This window comes from Ochotona princeps, chromosome 14 (genome assembly GCF_030435755.1).
Source record: "Ochotona princeps isolate mOchPri1 chromosome 14, mOchPri1.hap1, whole genome shotgun sequence".
Classification (NCBI taxonomy): Eukaryota; Metazoa; Chordata; class Mammalia; order Lagomorpha; family Ochotonidae; genus Ochotona; species Ochotona princeps.
The window spans coordinates 37069196-37088357 of NC_080845.1; the positions used below are offsets into that span (position 1 = coordinate 37069196).

The 19162-nt window shown below is 43.2% G+C and overlaps 1 protein-coding gene across 2 annotated transcripts in view; it reads left to right on the forward strand.

Moving 5' to 3' along the window:
* The window catches only part of MOB3B (MOB kinase activator 3B), a 175246-nt gene that overhangs the window by 56248 nt on the left and 99836 nt on the right, over positions 1-19162 (forward strand). For both annotated transcript variants that reach the window (XM_058672631.1, XM_058672632.1), the window contains exon 2: positions 3117-3733. In XM_058672631.1, coding sequence (XP_058528614.1) covers positions 3316-3733 — 418 coding nt within the window. In that variant the 5' untranslated portion in view covers positions 3117-3315. The remainder of the gene's footprint in view (positions 1-3116; positions 3734-19162) is intronic.

Here is a 19162-nt window from a genome sequence, read left to right on the forward strand (position 1 = left end):
ACAACTAATCCATTATTATCCATCCTGCGTTGTTGTTTTCTTCAAACCTTGGAACCCACTTGTCTAAATTATCCCTTTCTTCAGAGAATTCCATTTTGGACAAGTTTCATGAGCTGAGACATTCTTTTTTTTAAATTATTATTTATTTTTATTACAAAGTCAGACATACAGAGAGGAGGAGAGACAGAGAGGAAGATCTTCCATCCGATGGTTCACTCCCCAAGTGAGCCACAACGGCTGGTGCTGCGCCGATCTGAAGCCGGGAACCAGGAACTTCTTCCAGGTCTCCCACACGGGTGCAGGGTCCCAAAGCCTTGGACCGTCCTCAACTGCTTTCCCAGACCACAAGCAGGGAGCTGGATGGGAAGCTGGATCTGCCGGGATTAGAACCGGTGCCCATATGGGATCCCAGCGCGTTCAAGGCGAGGACTATTTTAGCCGCTAGGCCACGCCTCCGGGCCCGAGCTAAGACATTCTTACATCTGGTCATGTCCAAGTGATCAAACACATTGCGAAGTGTTTACTCCTCTATAAAATGGAGATAATCATGTCACCTATTCTTGTTTCTTTACAGCTTGGTGTGACAGACTTTGAAACTTGGTTGTTGGCCCATTTTGTTTAAAGCTTGGTGTAGAGGTAGATCCGTTAATGTCCTTTCTATGAAGACCCAGGTCATGGCCTGCACCCAGACAATTTGTTCCAACATGCATTCCTTTGAGGAATATGTGGGCAAACGGTAAAAGGGACACAGTTCTGAATAGGGGGATGTAATGAATAGCAGGCAAGATGGATTGAAGGGCATCACCTTTTAGAATGGAAAAAATATTTGCTAGTAGTCAACAATTTGGTTGTCAGTCCTGACTGTGTGTCTGGTTAGTCACGGAAGCTTGTTAGCCAGGTAATTTTGTTTATTGGGGATCCAGGGAGAGTAATACCAATTACAAATATAGTGTAGCTATTATAAATCCATAAACCTCACCAAGATTTTGTGAGGGTCAAACGAAATAACAGAGAAGAGAGCATCAAATACTTTAAAACTGCTCTGCCCAATATGGAGCCACTAGACGTGCAGTATTGTAAAATTTAAATTGATTAAAATTTTACACAATATAAAATTCTGTTTTTAAGTTATATTGGTCATATTCACAGTAGTCAGTAGTGAAATATGATCCTCGGGTGCCTTATTGGACAATAAGGATTTAGTCTGACAACAAAGACACAGAAGTTTTATGTTTTAGGAGAAAGTTCTGTTGGGCAGCTGTGATATTACAGACATAAAGGAGGTCACATGATAGAGCTGACAAATGCTGTCATAGTGAAAGAACCTTGAAAAGAAACAGAATCCACTCGACTTAGATGAAATCAGAGAAGGGATTTATTGACTCATTCAGGAAAAACTAATGAATCCCAAAGTCTGGAAGCACAGTGGGGCTTCAAGACAGATTGGGACGCAGACCGAAGAGATTACCAGAGCTAAAGACATTGGTGCTCATCCTCGGAGTTTATTATTGTTTACAACCTTCATCTCTATTCCTGAGGTTTTTTGTGTTTCTGCTTGCTGATGGTTTATATCATTACCATTAGGAGCGATAAACTTGTGACTGTGGGAGGAAATGAAAATATGCCATTGTAAAAGCTGGGAAAGAGGAAAGAGAGAAGCAAGGAGGAGAGTGGGTGGGGATGCAGGTAGGGTGAGAAGTATTGCTGTGCTCCTAAATCTGTATCAGGAAATCTATGAAATAGTCACGTTCTATATTAAGAAGCCCATGCTTTCTTCTCACTGTGCCTCTCTTTCTTCTCCTTACAGCCGCTTGAACCCTTTTCTTCGTTTCTCTTATCATTGTCATCCATTCTCCTTTCTCTCATTCAGCCTCCCTTCCTTCTAGGTGTTGAAGCCTAATTTTCTTGACTGCACTGCATAGGATCCAGACTGAGCTCAACCATGCCCAGTTTTTACTCTCTTAAGGATCATGCTTACAAAAGCTGGGTCTTGATTACAAATTTTCGGAAAAATGTTCTTATTAGCTAATTGGCTGTGATAGCAAGGTTTGTGCCTATCACCTATATGTGTGTGGATGGGGATAGTGACCTCAATCAAACTCAATCCAGGCAATGAAAGGGGGGAGGGTGGCATTAAGAAGAAGCACATATGGGGTAGGGTCCGGTCACTGGTCACCACTCATCCTTGCCTCTTGGGAGAGCTCTTTTGTGCTTTTTTTAAAAAAGATTTATTCATTTTATTACAGTCAGATATACAGAGAGGAGAGACAGAGAGGAAGATCTTCCATCCGATGATTCACTCCCCAAGTGAGCCGCAACGGGCCGGTGTGCGCCGATCTGAAGCCGGGAACCAGGAACCTCTTCCAGGTCTCCCATGCAGGTGCAGTGTCCCAATGCATTGGGCCGTCCTCAGCTGCTTTCCCAGGCCACAAGCAGGGAGCTGGATGGGAAGTGGAGCTGCCGGGACTAGAACCGGTGCCCATATGGGATCCCGGGGCGTTCAAGGCGAGGATTTTAGCCGCTAGGCCACGCCGCCGGGCCCTCTTTTGTGCTTTTAATCACATTGAAAATGGCTAGCAGAGATTTGATGAGGCCATCAGGAAAAATATGATGCCGTTTCTTCTAGTTACTTCCATAGTTTGCATCACCAATGTAGATTTAAAGGGCAGTTATTTAACCTCCACATTCATATATCTGGATAGAAGTGGGCACAGACAGGAACACAAGGTAGAAAACATGTCTAGACTCTTCATTTTAAAAAAATATTTATTTATTTGCAAGGGAGGAAGATGGACACACACATACAGAGAGAGAGATTGGAGATCTTTCATCTGCTGGTTCACTCCTCATTTTGGCTGCAGTGGCCAGGGTGGGCCAGGGTCTTCATTCAGACCTCCCAGGTGGATGTGGATACCCAGTCTCTTGGACTGTCTTCTACTACTTTCCCAGGTGCATTAACAGGGAGCTGGGGTGGAAGTGGAGCAGCCAGGACTCAAGTCTGTCCACAGTGGCGTGCTGATATTGCAAATAGGGAATTAACTTACTGGACCCCAGCTTTTGCCATTTATTAAATGCCAACTCAGTTGTCACAAATCCACTTTCTTCTCTGCCTTTAGGAAGGAAGATGAGGTTGCCTTGGAAGTCTTTCAAGAGGAAGATGGAAGGGGCAGTTTAACAGAGATTTAAAAGCAACACCCCGCAAGACTGGGGCCTGAGGGCTGGCAGTGGAAAACTCTGTTGGGCTGTGATCTCTCACTGATCAGTTCCACGTGTCTTTTTGCTTCCTGCAAAAGGAAAGAAGAGAAGGAGAAAACCATGTCTATCGCCTTGAAGCAGGTGTTCAACAAAGACAAGACCTTCCGGCCCAAAAGGAAGTTTGAACCTGGTACCCAGAGATTTGAGCTGCACAAACGTGCCCAGGCATCCCTCAACTCGGGTGTGGACCTAAAGGCAGCCGTGCAACTGCCCAGTGGGGAGGACCAAAATGACTGGGTGGCGGTGCATGTGGTGGACTTCTTCAATCGGATCAATCTCATCTATGGCACCATCTGTGAGTTCTGCACTGAGCGGACCTGCCCTGTGATGTCAGGAGGCCCCAAATATGAGTATCGGTGGCAGGATGACCACAAATATAAGAAGCCGACTGCACTGCCAGCGCCGCAATACATGAACCTTCTTATGGATTGGATCGAGGTCCAGATCAACAATGAGGACATCTTCCCAACGTGTGTGGGTAAGTCATGACGTTTTCAGCTCTCTGGAACTCATGCCCCTCAGACTTGGAAAGTTCTTAGGATCTTCCTCAGAGCCACTTTTGAATGCTGATTAGTATGCGTGTCACTGCTTTCCTAAGTTAGATTTGAACTTGGCTTTCTTGGGAGTACAAATCCTCTCCACCCCCCCACCCCCGACCCTGGTAAGGTTTCTATTTTTTGGCTTATTGACTAGTTTCCATTGCATTGGCTCTAATACAATTCATCTTTCATAATTAAGAGATTTCAATGTGGGATAGACATTTGATCTGGTAGTCAAAATGCCTGCATGCCACTTTGTAGTGCCTGGCTTCAATTCCCAGCTTCCGCCGGTACAGACCCGGAAAAGCAGCAGATAATGGCTCAAGTAGCTTGTCCCTGCCACTTAGGGGAAACTAGATTGTCTTCCTTGTTCCTGTTTTCAAAATAGCCCAACCTAGAAATGAATCAGTGAATAGAAGCCTTTTCTGTCTTCTCTTCTGTCTCTAGAATTCAAAAAAATAAATAAAAAAATAAAAACAGAGAAAATATCAGAGTGAGAGTCTGTGGGTTTGTTTGGGGGTCAAACAACCTTGATTTGCATTCTGGAGAAGTAAAGATCCTGAGATTCTCCTCCCTCTGCTATTCATAGATTTTAAATTCCAGGCTGTTCTCTGAACTCTGACCCTTGCATAGCTGCTAGACACTGGAAATGCAAGTGCTTCTGTTTACTTTGTGCCATGGGCCATAAAACTCAAGCAGAATCAAACCTATTCTACTTCTTATAGCTTTTTGTACTTCTGGTAATTGTGTTTTCTACACATTGATCATTGAATTTGGAACTTGGTATTTTGTGCTCTATGCTAAAAAGGAAGGACAATCTGTTACTCCACTCTTTGTGTCCCTAGTGCCTAGCACACTGCCTTATCACCTTTGTAGGCCCTCGGGAAGTATTGGGGTAATGACTGATAAATACTTGGATTTGAGAAGTATTCTTTAAAAGCTCTGAGGTGATTGAGGTACACTATTGAGATCACCTCTAGATGGGAGGTGGGTGTTCCTGTGGCATTACGAAAAGTTGAGAAGGGGAAAATGGAAGTAATCAATTGTATACCAGGGGTGAAATGTCTGAATTGATTGGTTCTGTGTGGTACATCTTAAAATATTTGACACACCAACCAATTTGTCAGCATCCGGGCATTGCCTGGGCTGTGGGGCTTCTTCATGCTCTTTCCTGTCTCTTGTTAATAGGAAGGGCATGGATTGTGTGCCAATGCACAGGAGCAGGAAGGAAGATTTCAGAAACTCCCCTGGCCTGTATTAAGCATCCAAAACGATTGGAATTTCTTAGGTTCCTGCCTTTTTACACTTTGACTGTCAGAGGCTACTTGTGGAGCTAGGAGAAATTTTTCTTTTCCAGAGGCCTTATGAAAGAGATCTCTGCAGAACAAATGATAGCAGTAAAGATAAATAAATGTGGGCAAGGATACCACCTCTTCATCCTTCCCCTTGTGTCTGCTCCTAAGTGCTTTGAACCTGAGCATTCCTGTTCTTTCCAGCAGCTGTGGTTATAATAACACAAAGTTGCTGACCAGAAATCCTCACAGGGCCATGTATGTTACTTAAGAGGGAGGAAGCTTCTGGCACTCTACTTGGAAACAGTGCTTCAGAAGTAGTTTGAAATGCTGCTTGGAGGAAAGCAACGGGTACCTCTGTGTCCCTCTAACATTGACTTTGCTTGCTTTTTCTAGACCTTTCCTTAGTCATTGAGCATACCTGGGAGCAAGTTTGATTACCACTTTTGGTTTCAGCTCTATGGAACCTACGCTCCATACTGCTCAAGGATCTTGAAGGAGCCAGTGGGTGTACTGTGATCCCTGCTCCTCTCCATGGAAATATGAGTTTGGAAAATGTTGGGTGAATTATTCCTTTACTGCAAAACATTTAATATGCCAGTCTATTCTAAGAAAAACACTTTAATATGTGATGTTTCCTAACTTGACCCTTAATACTGCTTTTTAATAGAATGTGATTATCCTCTTGGGAAATGTTACATATACTGAAGTTCTAACACTTTTGTTTGTAACAGAATTGCTCTTTCTATTCAAAAATGCAAACCTCTTGATTCCCTCCCAATTCCCCCTACTCCCTTAGCAACAACATCATAATATATAAATCAGCACTGTTTTAAAGAGTTTCATTGCTCTGTCGAATAACTAACTGATAGAACTTATTTCTTCTGGCTAACTTGAATTGTGTGTTTTTTGGCCAGTGTCTGGTTAATCCCTTACCACCACCCCAGGTCTGGTAACAACAACTTACTTTGTAGTTTTATGAGTTCAATTTTTTAGATTCCACAAATACGTAAGTGATATCACATGGTATGCCTTTCTGTGACTTATTTTACTAAACTACTATATGTCTTTTAGTTTTGTTCATAATTCACAAAGGGCAGCATTTCCTCCTCGGTCAAAGCTGACTAGTATTCCATTGTGTGTATAAGTATATATACCACATTTTCTCTAACAACATGGTGTATTTACCCCATTGTATATGCATGACACATTTCCCTTATTCCTGCACTCACTGACCATTTGTACATCTTTTTTTAAGGCGCATTTATTCTTATCATTAGCCTACTTTTTTTTTTAGTTTTTTAATTTCTGAGTTGAACTTCAGTATTGAAAAGGACTTTCTACTCCTCTGTTTGAGATATATATATATATTTGTGTATATATATATATATATATATATATATATACACATACATATCCCAGAAGGCCTTTTTGTTCCCTAGAAATTGTTTCAAACCTGTCTGGTTTTGTTCATGTTATTCTTTCAATGGTCATCCATTTTTCTGTCTTTCAAATTCCCATACAGCATTTGAAGTCCAACTCACCTACCATGTTCTCTTTGAGGGTTTCCATTGCTTGGAAAGTAAAGTTCTTGAAATTATGGAGGCCTTGGTCATTTAACTGCCTCTGTACTAAGTCTGGTCCTGGTACCTTGTAAGTTGTTGGGTAAATGGATTAAGTTCCAAAATGTAATCAAAACAAGTCTAACAAATGCCTCAGAATTCCTCCGAAACCAACCCTAGATATTTCCTTCGCCTTATTTCCACAGGTTTCCAGTTTTTCTAACTTTTCCAAGATGAAATGTCAGGGGTCTGTAACAACAAAAACAAAAAGAGCATCCACTTACATTCCCAGGGTCTTCTTGAGCACCTGCTCTGGCAGTACCACTGTAATTCACTGGGAGATGCTATTGCTGCTGTCTTTTAGAAGAACCTATTTTGGGAGGCACTTTCTCTGTTCTACTCCTTTTCCTCCTCCTCTACCTCCCCCTGATTCTAGCCCACTCTTCCTTTTGATCTTTGTACTGTCATGAGTCATTATATGGGAAATGATCAAGATGTCTGTCAGGATAAAGTAGAAGAATTCTAGGCGTGGAGCAGACCCTGGTGGATGAGAAATGGGGAGATCTGCTTAGAATTCCAGCTTTGAATGCAAGGCATATTGCTGTGTTCCTGTCTGGGACTAGGCAGGGTTTCAGACTTCACCTCCTCCCCACTGTGATCCTAAGAAATAGGACCGGAAAATGCTGACAGATGTGGAGTCTTCCCTCTTCGTTGGGTATGAAAGGATACAAGCAGCTGTTGATTTCTACCCCTGAAACACTGAGGAAAGAACAGCTTTCATCTATTACCAAATTCCAATTTAACCGCGAGGCTATGCTATTCAAGTATGTAGCTTTCTCAGATGGGACCCAGAGATCAAACAGACGTGGCTCCCTTGTAAGCCGTAGTCTCCTGTGCTCTCCATTGAAACTCAGGCTTCCTGTGTTAATCATGTAGCAGATGTCTCCGTTAAAGGCTTTAAAACAGCATCAGAAGCAAGGGCTGCCTTGTTTTCAATCATATATACTCACCCATAACATTCCATACAGAAAAATAGAAAGCCATACCATTTCTAATCAAATTTTTTTGCTTAATTTATTGCTTATGCTCCAGCCCCCCAGCTTCCCTGCTTTTTTTGTTTTGTGACAGGATTTGTGGTTTAGATCTAATATTATGGGAAATAATGACAGTTTCCACAACTCATGTGTGGGTAGAAAGTCTTTGAGAAGGAAATTAAACACATGTAAAAAGCAGGTCCATGTTCTCAGCTACCTTGTAGTTTTCAGATGAACGGATGACAGGGCAAAAGCGATCGGGAAAGACAGGGAGACAAAAGAGGGAAATGTCATCCCTTGAGTACGTCAGTACTTGTCTGCTGCGGGGCCAACACTGTGAATCTTTCCTAATTCTTACAACCCAACTAATTAAAGCTGTGTTCCTTTTCACTGTCCCCCAGCCCCCAACGTTCATGCATTTTTATTGGAAAGGCAGATTTACAGAGAGAAGGAGGGTCAGAAAGATCTTCCATCCACTGATTCACTCCCCAAGTGGCCACAGTGGCCAGAGCTGAGGCAATCCAAAGCTAGGAGCCAGGACCTTCTTCTGTGTCTTCTACGTGAGTGCAGTCCCAAGGCTTTGGATCATCCTTGATTGCTTTTCCAGGCCACAAGCAGGGAGCTGGATGGAAAGTGGAGCAGCTGGAACATGAACCACTGCTCATATGAGATCCCAAGGTGAGGACTTTAGCCACTAGGCTACTGCGCCGGGCCCAAAAGTGTATTTTTTTTTTTTAACCAGTGAAGAGGCTGACATTGACTGGGCCTGGCAGTAACCAGGGGTCCAGAACCCAGTCCTGTTCTCCCATGTGTGTGGCAGAGACTCAGATACTTGGGCCATTATCTGCTGCCTGCCAGGGTGCACAATAGGATGAAGCTGAATCAGAAGTGGAATAGCTGGGACTCCAAACTGAGCACTTTGATATATAATGCAAGCGTCCCCGGCTGCAGCTTACCTGCTGTGCCACTGGGTTGTTCTTCCTTTTTATAAAGCCATCACCCAGTGTCCAGCAAGTATGTCTGGGGACTGTAATTGGCATCAGCTTCCATGGTAAGAATGAGTAGAGGGTGGCTTACTTTATGAAGAACACTTTGCTGATCTACATCTTCCTGTTATCAGCATTTGGTCATCCATTCAGTATTTGCTGAGCACCTGCTCAAAACCAAGCCCTGTTTGAGGTACCAGGAGAGAGCAATACAGTCATGAGGTCTTGTCCCTGGGTAGTTCTTACAGTGTTCAGACATCTCATTGCTCTCCAGTGCATTTTTTTTTTCCCTAAAGTAAGTACTTTACTCAGTGGCCAAGTGCACTGCAGAGTGAGTTGCATTCCTTCGGCAGCCTTTCTCACGGGAGTGCATTTGACCTTCTTCCGCTCTGAGTACTGAGGCACCCGGAGAGCTAAGCTGCTCAGACTTAGATCAGGCAGCTGGGCTCATGATTAACCTTCATATTTTAACTCCATTTTCCATTGTGCATCTTTCATTGTTCTTTTGATATTAATCTATATAACACTGGCAAGACAGAGTATATAACAAAATATATTTGCAGTGTGGGAGAATTAGCATTGAGCTTGTGGACAGGGACTTGGGTTTGATCACCTTGCCGTGTTTATAAGCTGCTGTGTGACGTTCCCTCTGTGTTTCCATTTCTCTGTAAACTCAGGACCTCAAAGGGCTGTTGTAAGAATTAATGAGGCAGTGTGAGTATAAACATCTCTCCCAGAGCTGGAGATATAGGAGGTGCTGAAAAATAAATATGTGTTAGTTGTTTCTCTCACACACACATGTTTCGATACAAGTACCAGCAGAAACCTCACAGAAACCTCTAGATGATTTGTGAACAGGCCCTTTAGTGTAATTAATGCATATTAAAGACTCAGTAAGACTTTTTAGAATCTTCAGTCTTCATAGCTGAGTTGCTCTGAGATGAGGCGATAAATACTCCAGACTGACATCTCTCCAGGGCTCTGGGAAGTCCCAGAGTTGGCTCAAAACCTGATTTCAAGGTTGTGCCCCTGACTCTTCAAGGAGAGCCACTAGGAAAGGTCTTCTCACTGGTTTTGAGAAGCCTTGATGCCAAGGCTGTCCATGTCCAGTGCCACATTAGCTGTCCTCAGGACGGGTGGCTCTAGGTCAGCTGAAGAAGTGGAGTGGGGGAGCTCAGTCGTCACACCTAGGACAAGCACTGCAGGTCAATGGGGGCAAAAACGCCTGTATTTGATCTCTAAAGAAACATTTAAAATGGAGCTCCTTGTTGCCCACCTCCCCCCTGCCACTTACAAATAGGCTTTGGACTGGCAAGGCACTGGAATCAGGATTTGCCTCTGAGATCTGATTAACTTTGACTCCTTAAGAAATAACTAATTGAGGGTCCAGCACAATGGCCTAGCTACTAAAGTCCTCGCCTTGAACGCACCGGGATCCCGTGTGGTCGCCAGTTCTAATTCCCGCAGCCCCACTTCCCATCCAGCTCCCTGCTTCTGGCCTGGGAAAGTAGTTCAGGACGGCCCAAAGCCTTGGGACCCTGCACCCGCGCGAGAGACCTGGAAGAGTTTCTTTGCTGCTAGCTTCAGCTCAGCACAGCACTGGCTGTTGCAGTTACTTGGGGCATGAATCATTAGAGATATTCCTCTCTCTCTTCCTCTCCGTATCTGACTTTGCAATAAAAATAAATAAATCTTTTTTTAAAAAAGAAAAATAACTAGTTGAGAAAGCGTAATAATAATAACACTGCTGTTTTTAAACACAGACCACTTTAAATACAACATCAGGTAGTCATAATTGGCCTAACCTACATATGACAATCTATGAAGCATTCCATAAGGCAGGTAGTATGATTTCCAGTGAGAAACAAAGCTCAGAAAGATTAAGTAACATGCCCAGAATCACACAGACAGAACTAGATTCAGATCCAAGGTGACTCAGCTCCCAATTCCACATTCCCAAGTGCTCTAGCACATCATGTCTGTCATTATTACCCCAGAATCATTACTGCCCTTGGCCAACCTCTGTCTGTTGTATCAGCTATTAAGTCTTCTGTAAGGGATGAGGGGTCAAGGTACGTGGAAGCAGCCAGTGCTGTACATCTCTTGCTAATTTACTGGGTCTGGGTGTGTACAAACTTTGATTTTATTCCTTTTTAAGAGCTCACCTGCTGTAGATGCTAATGCTCCCCAATTTTTTTAAAAAGATTTATTTTTATTACAAAGTCAGATATACAGAGAGGAGGAGAGACAGGAAGATCTTCCGTCCGATGATTCACTCCCCAAGTGAGCTGCAACGGGCCGGTGCGTGCCGATCTGAAGCCGGGAACCTGGAACCTCCTCCGGGTCTCCCACGCGGGTGCAGGGTCCCAACGCATTGGGCTGTCCTCCACTGCTTTCCCAGGCCACAAGCAGGGAGCTGGATGGGAAGTGGAGCTGCCAGGATTAGAACCGGCGCCCATATGGGATCCCTGGGCTTTCAAGGCGAGGACCTTAGCTACTAGGCCACGCCACCGGGCCCATCCCCAATTTTGTTCAGTAGTCTGTTCATGAACTATTCTAATTTTCAGTTGTCTGTTCATGAACTGAAGTTGTGAAACAATGAGTTAAGCCACCTCTTGTGTTGCATACTTCCCGTATCATAACACCTGTTCAAGCTGTGGCTGCTCTGTTTCTTGTCCAGTTTCCTGGGAATGCATCTGGGAAGGCAACAGAAAATGGTCCAAAATCTTGGCCCTTTGTGACCCAAAATGAGGGCTCCAGATGGAGTTCCTGTCTCCTGGTTTCAGCCTAGCCCTGGTTTTAGCTGTGTGGCCATTTGGAGAGTAACGCAGTAAATGAAAAATGACCCCTACCTCTCTCTCTTTTTGTCTATTACTCTGCCTTCAAAATAATTAGTAGAATAAATATTTTAAAATATATGTTGAGGCAGCCGATTCATCTCCCTGCCTTCACACTTCTGGCTACTGGAGAATCAATGGTCTACTGCGAATGGTCATAACTTCTCTTTCCCACCTTGTGAACCAAATACTGCAGTGCCTGAGTTAATGAGGACAGTGTTAAATAACCATCCCTGCTCAACAGATCCCAAAAGATACCTCGGAAGAGGGCTTCCGGTGCGCTTGGAAGCAGAGAAGAACAGGAGTGGAGACAGGGAGCCTAGAGGCCCAGAGGCTGCCATAAGTTAAAGCTAATTACCCACTGTCCTGACCTGCACTCGGCTCTCCGTTACTTGTGCTATGTAATTTTAATGGGCTGTGTCTTAGGTAACAAGTTGTTATATCTCAATATCAGCTGTGAAGGGAAATAGGATATTTTATATCCAATGGAAGCCAGAGATTAAAAACTAAAATCTAAGGTTACAATGGCGTGACAACAAGGACGCCTTTAGCCTGTTAGTCTTTGGGTGCTTGTGGACACCCTTAGTCAATGAAGTGTGCTTTGTGCTGGTCAGTGGTGTTAGTAGGGACAGGCAGCTGGACACTGGGAGGTCCTTGACGCCAGAGGCCTGGTCCATGCACCTGCTTGTGCTCTGCTGCCCCTTTGGATGAACAGTGTATACATACTTAAATGATACATTTTAACAGGAAGCCAAATAATTGGCAAGCCCTTGGGAATGGTTGACAAGCTCTTCTTTGAAGATACCTTTGTAGGCCCAAGATATTGACTTTTTGAAAAGGCCTCTACAGATAGGGTGTTTGTGGTGTTTTCTCTTTAAAAATTAATGCTTGGGCCCAGCATGATAGCTCAGTGGCTAAATTTTTGCCTTGAATATGTTGGGATCTCATATGGGCAAATGGGCACTAGTTTGTGGCCCAGCTGCTCCACTTCCCATCCAGCTCCCTGCTTGTGGCCTGGGAAAGCAGTCAAGGATGGCCCAAAGCCTTGGGACCCTGCACCTGTGTTGGAGACCTGGAAGAGGCTCCTGGCTCCTGGCTTCAGATCAGCTAGCTCCACCCGTTACAGCCACTTGGGGAGTGAAATAGTGTATAGAAGATCTTTATCTCTTTCTCTGTAAAATCTGCCTTTCTAATAAAATAAAATTTTTAAAGAGTCTCACATGATTATCATAGGTGACCCACACAAAGCTAGTTCCTCTTATGTGTACCTGCTCTGATGTACTGAACAGACCATCATGTTCCATGCAAAGTAGCACCTGGTGCACTAAATTAGGCAAGTGTAAGTTGATGAACTGATACGCATAGTTCATATTACAGATCAGATGTGTCCTAGAAGATTGTGAAGTAATTGAAGTTGTCGCTTGGCTAATATTTTCATTTCTTGGGGAAAGAGTTCAGTATTTAAAGAAAGAGTGCCAAACATTTTCTTGTGTGAATACTGCCTTTGTGATGTTTCCGATTAATTCTTAGATTGTGCCTTTCAAAGTTAAAATGTTGATTTTCACTTCAATACAACTGGGACTATTGGTTTTTTTCCTTGGGAAAATAAAAAGAGCTATTGTTCTTCAGAAGAAGCAGTGGGCTTTAGGAGTTTCTCCTTTATCCACCTAAGGTCAACAGCATTGGAGAGCACTGATGGTTTAAGGGGCAACTCCAGTTGGCAGTCAATAGTTGGCTTGTTGCCCATCCCTTATGTCACATCCTGGAATTCTGGTCCATCTAAAGTGATGGGAATTCCAGGGAATCCCACTGCAGCCACCAGGAGCAGGGGGAAGAAAGTTGGGGAATGTTGGAGAGTTTTCTGTGGTGGTCCTCAAAGACACCATTCAAGTTTGTTCATCTGAGAATGGGGAAGAAAGAGCTTGTCACTGAGACGTCTGTCTTGTCAGTCTTGGCAGACAATCTTGAGCAAATCTGTTCATGGCTGGACCCAGGTGCCTGGTCAGTGGCTGTTGAAGCACAGAGGATTACTGATGGCTTTATTTTATGTCCCAGAAATAGTGTAACTGTTAAAAGGGAATCTTCAGTTGTGGTTCATAAAGTGGTCTTCTCTCCTGCTTTTAAAAGTTTGTTTATTTGAAAGACCGGTGATAGAGTGAGGAGAGGCAAGGCAGAGAAAGTGATCTTCTACCCACTGGTTCAAACCTCAAATGGCCTTCATGGCCTCGACTGGATTAGGCCAAAACCAGGAACCTGGAGCATTGCGTATTTGGGCAGGGGCCCAAGTGCTTGAACCATCTTCTATTACCATTGCAGGCGCATTTGCCAGGCAGCTGGATTATTCAGTAGAGCAACTGACTGACCCAGCTCTCCCACATGGGATGCCAGTGTCATAGGCAGCACCTTAGCCCCATAGGCCACAATGCTGGTGCCTTCTCCTCCCCCTTTATGCTATGTGACCTTAGTAAACCCTGAACCTTTCTAAGCCTGTCTCTTCATGTGAGTTATGGGACAATAATAACGATACCCACTTATAAGATGGTGAGATTTAAGCGATATAAGGCACGTAAAGTATGTAGATTGTTCCTGTTAAAGCACTACATGCTGTAAATTATTCAATTTTACAATGATGCAGAAGGAAGACCTCTCATTTCTTGCACATTGTATTGCTTGATTGCATGGGAGAATTTTATCTGCAATCTATATATTTATTTCCCAAATGAAGTAAAAATTGAGAAAAGCTATTGATCATGCTATAGTCACTATAACCTCAGGCAAAGACAGTTTTTTACAGTCATAAAAATATCAGTTAATCAAGCCGGAGTACCAGCTGAAAGGAACAGATTCCATTTTCTAATGTAAGGGAGTAATTTCTAAGCTTAAAATAGAGTGATAATTTTATTAGCTAATATTTATTACCTATTCTATTTCAAATAGTGTATTAAGTTCCTCATTTTATATATATATTTTTTCTAATATATATTATGATATATATTATATATATATAATATATATAATCTTCATAGCCGTGATTATTGTTATCCATATTTTTCTTTTAAAAATTTTATATATTGATTGATTGGTTGATTGATTGATTTGAAAAGCAGAAAGGGAGATACATGATCAATTTTCCATCCTCTAGTTTGCTTCCCAAATGCTCATAACAATTCTGGCTGGGCCACGTCACAGCCATGAGCCAGGAACTCAATCTGAATCTCCCACTCTGTCTGCCTTTCCTTTTCACTCCTCAGTCTGTTATCCCTGATTCTTTCCCTGTTACACTAGGAGTCCTAGGTCTTAATGTTAGTGCAAGATCTTAAAAAGTGACTGGAGCTAGGCCCGGCATGCTAGCCTAGTGGCTGAAGTCCTTGCTCTACTTCCAATCCAGCTCTCTGCTGGGCCTGAGAAGGTAGACAAGTGCATGGAGCTTGGCATTGTAGAAAGTGCTCATTTCATATTCACTAATATTAGTGCTAATAATCTGGAGTTTTTCCACAAAATAGTTGCTGCATTTTTCTCCCTTATGAGAAACTGTGCATGCGGTTAAATCCTGGAGGCCCTGGGTTGCTCTCAGTAGGAGGGGCCAGTGGTGGTTTTTGCACTGCATGGGGTGACTTCTTGGCCATTCTTTTTTCTCAGTTACCTCTCAGGTAAGTGTCACTTCAGGGCTTATGAAGGATTTTTTTAGTCCCAGCACATGTTGACTCTAATTAACCTTGGCTGTGACTGTCCTCAGCAGTCCACGGAGTCCTGGTGCTGACTGGTCCCCATGTTATTTCAGGTGGCACAGGTGTCCATTTGGTGACTCTTTAGCCTTTACATTGCTGTCCAACAGCTGCCTTTGGAAGGAGGTTCTTTGTGGTGCTTTTTTGGTTTATGACCAAAAAAGGTTCTAGTTTTTTCAGGTTAAATATCACAGCCTTTCTGAAAAAACTCAATGAGGAGACAATGTCAAAGCAAAATTTTACAATTTCATGGTTAACGGTGCTTAAGGTGTAGTTGAGATGTGCTAGGTTTGCCGTACTGGAATCACAGGATCTCTTTCCATGCTGACCTGAGGCCAACGCCAAGTTCCTGTGCCAGACTCCTGTGCCTCTGCACTACCACCCCACCCCCTGCTGGGGTGCCTCAGTCAGCCCTGACTGACACTGCTCCATGCATCTGCCTCATCCTCTTGGCTCCATCAGGAGCTTTAATCTCCCTCCACTGAAGTGGACCTCCCACCAGCCATCCAGGTGTGAAGTCAGGCAGAATACTTGCAGCAGGAAAAGGAAGAGAGCTCCTCGACCCAGGAGGGATAGGGCCTTGGTCCAGCTCTTCTCTAGCTAACTGAATCCATAAGGAATTGCCCAAGCTCTTTCTGAGTCTAACATGCTGTTCTTTTGCCTAAGCTGAAGAGGACTGTAAGATGTAATGACCAAGACCATGACACTACCACTTGGTTCAAAAAATTCTCAGTGCTCCTGGATATTTTTAGTTTCTGCTACTGCTGTCTGTGCCTCTGGCTTCTAAAAGGTAACCTGGTTTACATCACATTCTGTTAATAGTGTTCTAACTGAAGAGAAGAAGGAAAAATGCATCCTGCTATGTTCCACAGGAGCCTTATCAAGAGGCACCCTCCCATCCAGTCCTGCAGTCCTTCTCCTTCATTTGAAAAACAGAGGTGTGGCTTCTTGTGTTTGTAGCTTTATGGGTTTGTTTTCTGCTCTTACCAAGATTTAGCAAAGTCATTGTCCGTGCTTTTAGAAGGTTCTGGACTAATGACACTTCAATACATTTTAAAATGACAGGATTAAAAAACGCCCTCTTCTTTCCCTAGAGATAAGCTGTTTCAAATCTAAGAAGGATGTGTCCCTGAGGATGGCTCTCTCTTCCGTCACACAGCTGACTGCCCATAAATAATGACTTGGGCACATGTAAGATGCATCAGTGAGTCTCCAAAGACAGGGCTCTGGTGACAATGTCCTACCCTGTGTGATGGTTGAAGGAAGATGTTTATCAGAAATTAATGAGCTTTTAAAAAGAATGTGCATCAGCTGCATCATATTCATCATATTCATCAATGATCAGCAAATAGATTGTACATAAATAAGTAAACAAGCCTGATAACAGAGCTAGGTCAGGTTAATTGGATAATGCCAAGTCTTAGTGGGGTGTCTCATTACTACCAATAAAGACTTGAAAATTACCAAAAAGGAATGAAGTTAATTAATATTTTTCCAATATATAATAACCCGAGATGAAGTCAACCATAGGTTTTGTTTCTTTGTTTTAACATAATTTTAAATTTTTTGAGATAACACTTTGTGTTTACATTATAGCTAAATGCTATTTGCTATACCAAATAGCATTTAAAAAACAATTCAACAGGAACACAAGCAAGGGCCATAAGCAACAAAGTTAGCTTTTTCAGCATCAGACAGGATCACTTTTTCCTGTACTCATCTGTGATATCCTGAGAGATCTACATGCCAAGGGGGCCACCATTCTTGTTCCCCACATAGCAGATAATTATTTTCTTTTTTATTTTGTTGTATAGTTGAATAGGATATAGGATTTCTCCACACTCCCCACCAATTTCCCACCCCCGACTGATTTTCCACATATTATTACAATAGTACAGTCCTTCATAAGTACAGAAATTGGATCATGTTAATTCTGTGCTTGTCATAATCCCAGCACCTTCCCATTGTAATCGGATAAAATCCTCAATCTTTAGCCTTCTGGACCCTTTTCAAGCAGCCCCCTTACTATTCCTCTTGTATTAGCTCCCCTGCCAGCTGAGCCATGGCCAACCAAGCCCCTCTATGCTTCTCATACATCCACATTCCTCTCATTCTTCCCCCCCCCCCGCTCCCCACCCATGAGGCTTTGCACATGCTCATCTTGATGTCTCAGTCGCTTGGCTCTGGATATTTGCAAGGCTGAGTCTTGTTAGTCAAATCTCAGTTCAAATTTCCTTTGAGGAGGACTTCTCTGTAACCATCAAGTATAACATGGCATAGATCCCTTGCATTTTAAATAGCCAAATTTTTCAGGTCTGAGGTTGAGAAAAGAGGCCGAAGTCTATGAATGGCAACTGAAACCATGGGTATGGTTGAGATCACTCCAGGAGACAGCTCTTAAGCCAGAGTTCTGAGGGACATCGCAGTTACCAGTAGGGCAGGGAAGGAGAAGCCACTGGCAGGGGAGTTTGAGGAATCCGAGTCAAGAGAGCATGAGAGAATGGTGTTCCATGAACAGAGGGAGGGGAACGTCGCAGAGGACAGAGTGTTGACAGCATAAATAAGACAAGGGCAGAGAAGGCAAATGCAGAAACACAGAAATAGCAGCATTTGTGCTCTTGCAAATATTCTGGTCTACGTCAATGTCTAACATAATCCGGTCGGCATCCTTGGCCCATTTCCAAAGCAGGTCATTCTGCAGAAGCAGAAAGCAAGAGGACATGAAGCTACCACATGTCTTCAGAGAGGGTGGGCGAACACTCTGGGGCCTGGCTTTTCAGTTCAGTTTCTGTTCCCTCCAGATGCCTTTCCAGAGTAGCATTTCCTGTTTTCTGTCCTTCCAAATTATTTCAAATGTTTTTTTTCTTTTCTTTACCCTAAATAAGCCATGGATTAGCCATGAACTTTGTTGGATTCACAAAGAAGAGTGCTTGTCCTCTGCAAGCTCCACAGAGGTCAGCCTTGGCAGTGCCTTGGTAGCCTAGCAGGTTTACTGCTACACCTGCAACGTCTAAACCATAAATTAAGAACCCCAGGCACCCTCATGGTGCAAAAAACACTTTGTTCTCATCTGTATATCACAAGGATTCTGAAGGCCTTGACAATAGTTGTACTGTTTCGAGGAATCTTTTCCAGACTGGATTAACTGAAACAGCAGAGATGGAGCCTATGGGTTCTGTTAGCATCCTTGACTCTGTGAAGAAAGGAGGCAAGCAGTTCTGTTTTTAAGGTATAAGGCCAGTGATTGGTTTATTTCAGAGACTCTTAAGATTTATTATTTTTTTTTTTTTTGGAAAGTCAGATATACATAGAGGAGGAGAGACAGAGAGGAAGATCTTTCATCCGTTGATCCACTTCCCAAATCGCTGCAATGACCTGAACCACACCGATACGAAGCTAGGAGCCCAGAGCCTCTTCTAGGTCTCCCATGCAGGGTGCAGGGTCCCAAGACTTTGGGCCGTCCTTGACTGCTGTCCCAGCCTAGAAGCAGGAAGCTGAACGGGAAATGGAGAAGCTGGGATTAGAACCAGTGCCCATATGGAATTCCAGTGCATGCAAGGTGAGGACTTTAGTCACTAGGCTGTTGCGCTAGGCCCTATTTCAGAGACATTTTGCATCTCTGGTTTCTGTGACAGCAAATAAGGTTTATACTCCATTCTCAACTGAGCACGAAGCAGTGATTTCATGACTGCTACTTAGAAAGTGTGTATTTTATTATCTTGCTGTTTAAGATGAGTGAAGGTAGTAGCCATAATCTGGAATACACACAGGTGGGAAATACATCTGAAATTAATAGATAAGGGAGAGAGGGACTGGAGCAATTTTAACATGAAGATTTGGCTACCTAATTGAAAAATCAGCAAATCTGAGTTAAGGAAAGAAGTTTTTTAAAAAAGGAAAGTGTTGATTTTCTAAAAGGAAAGAGAAGGGCT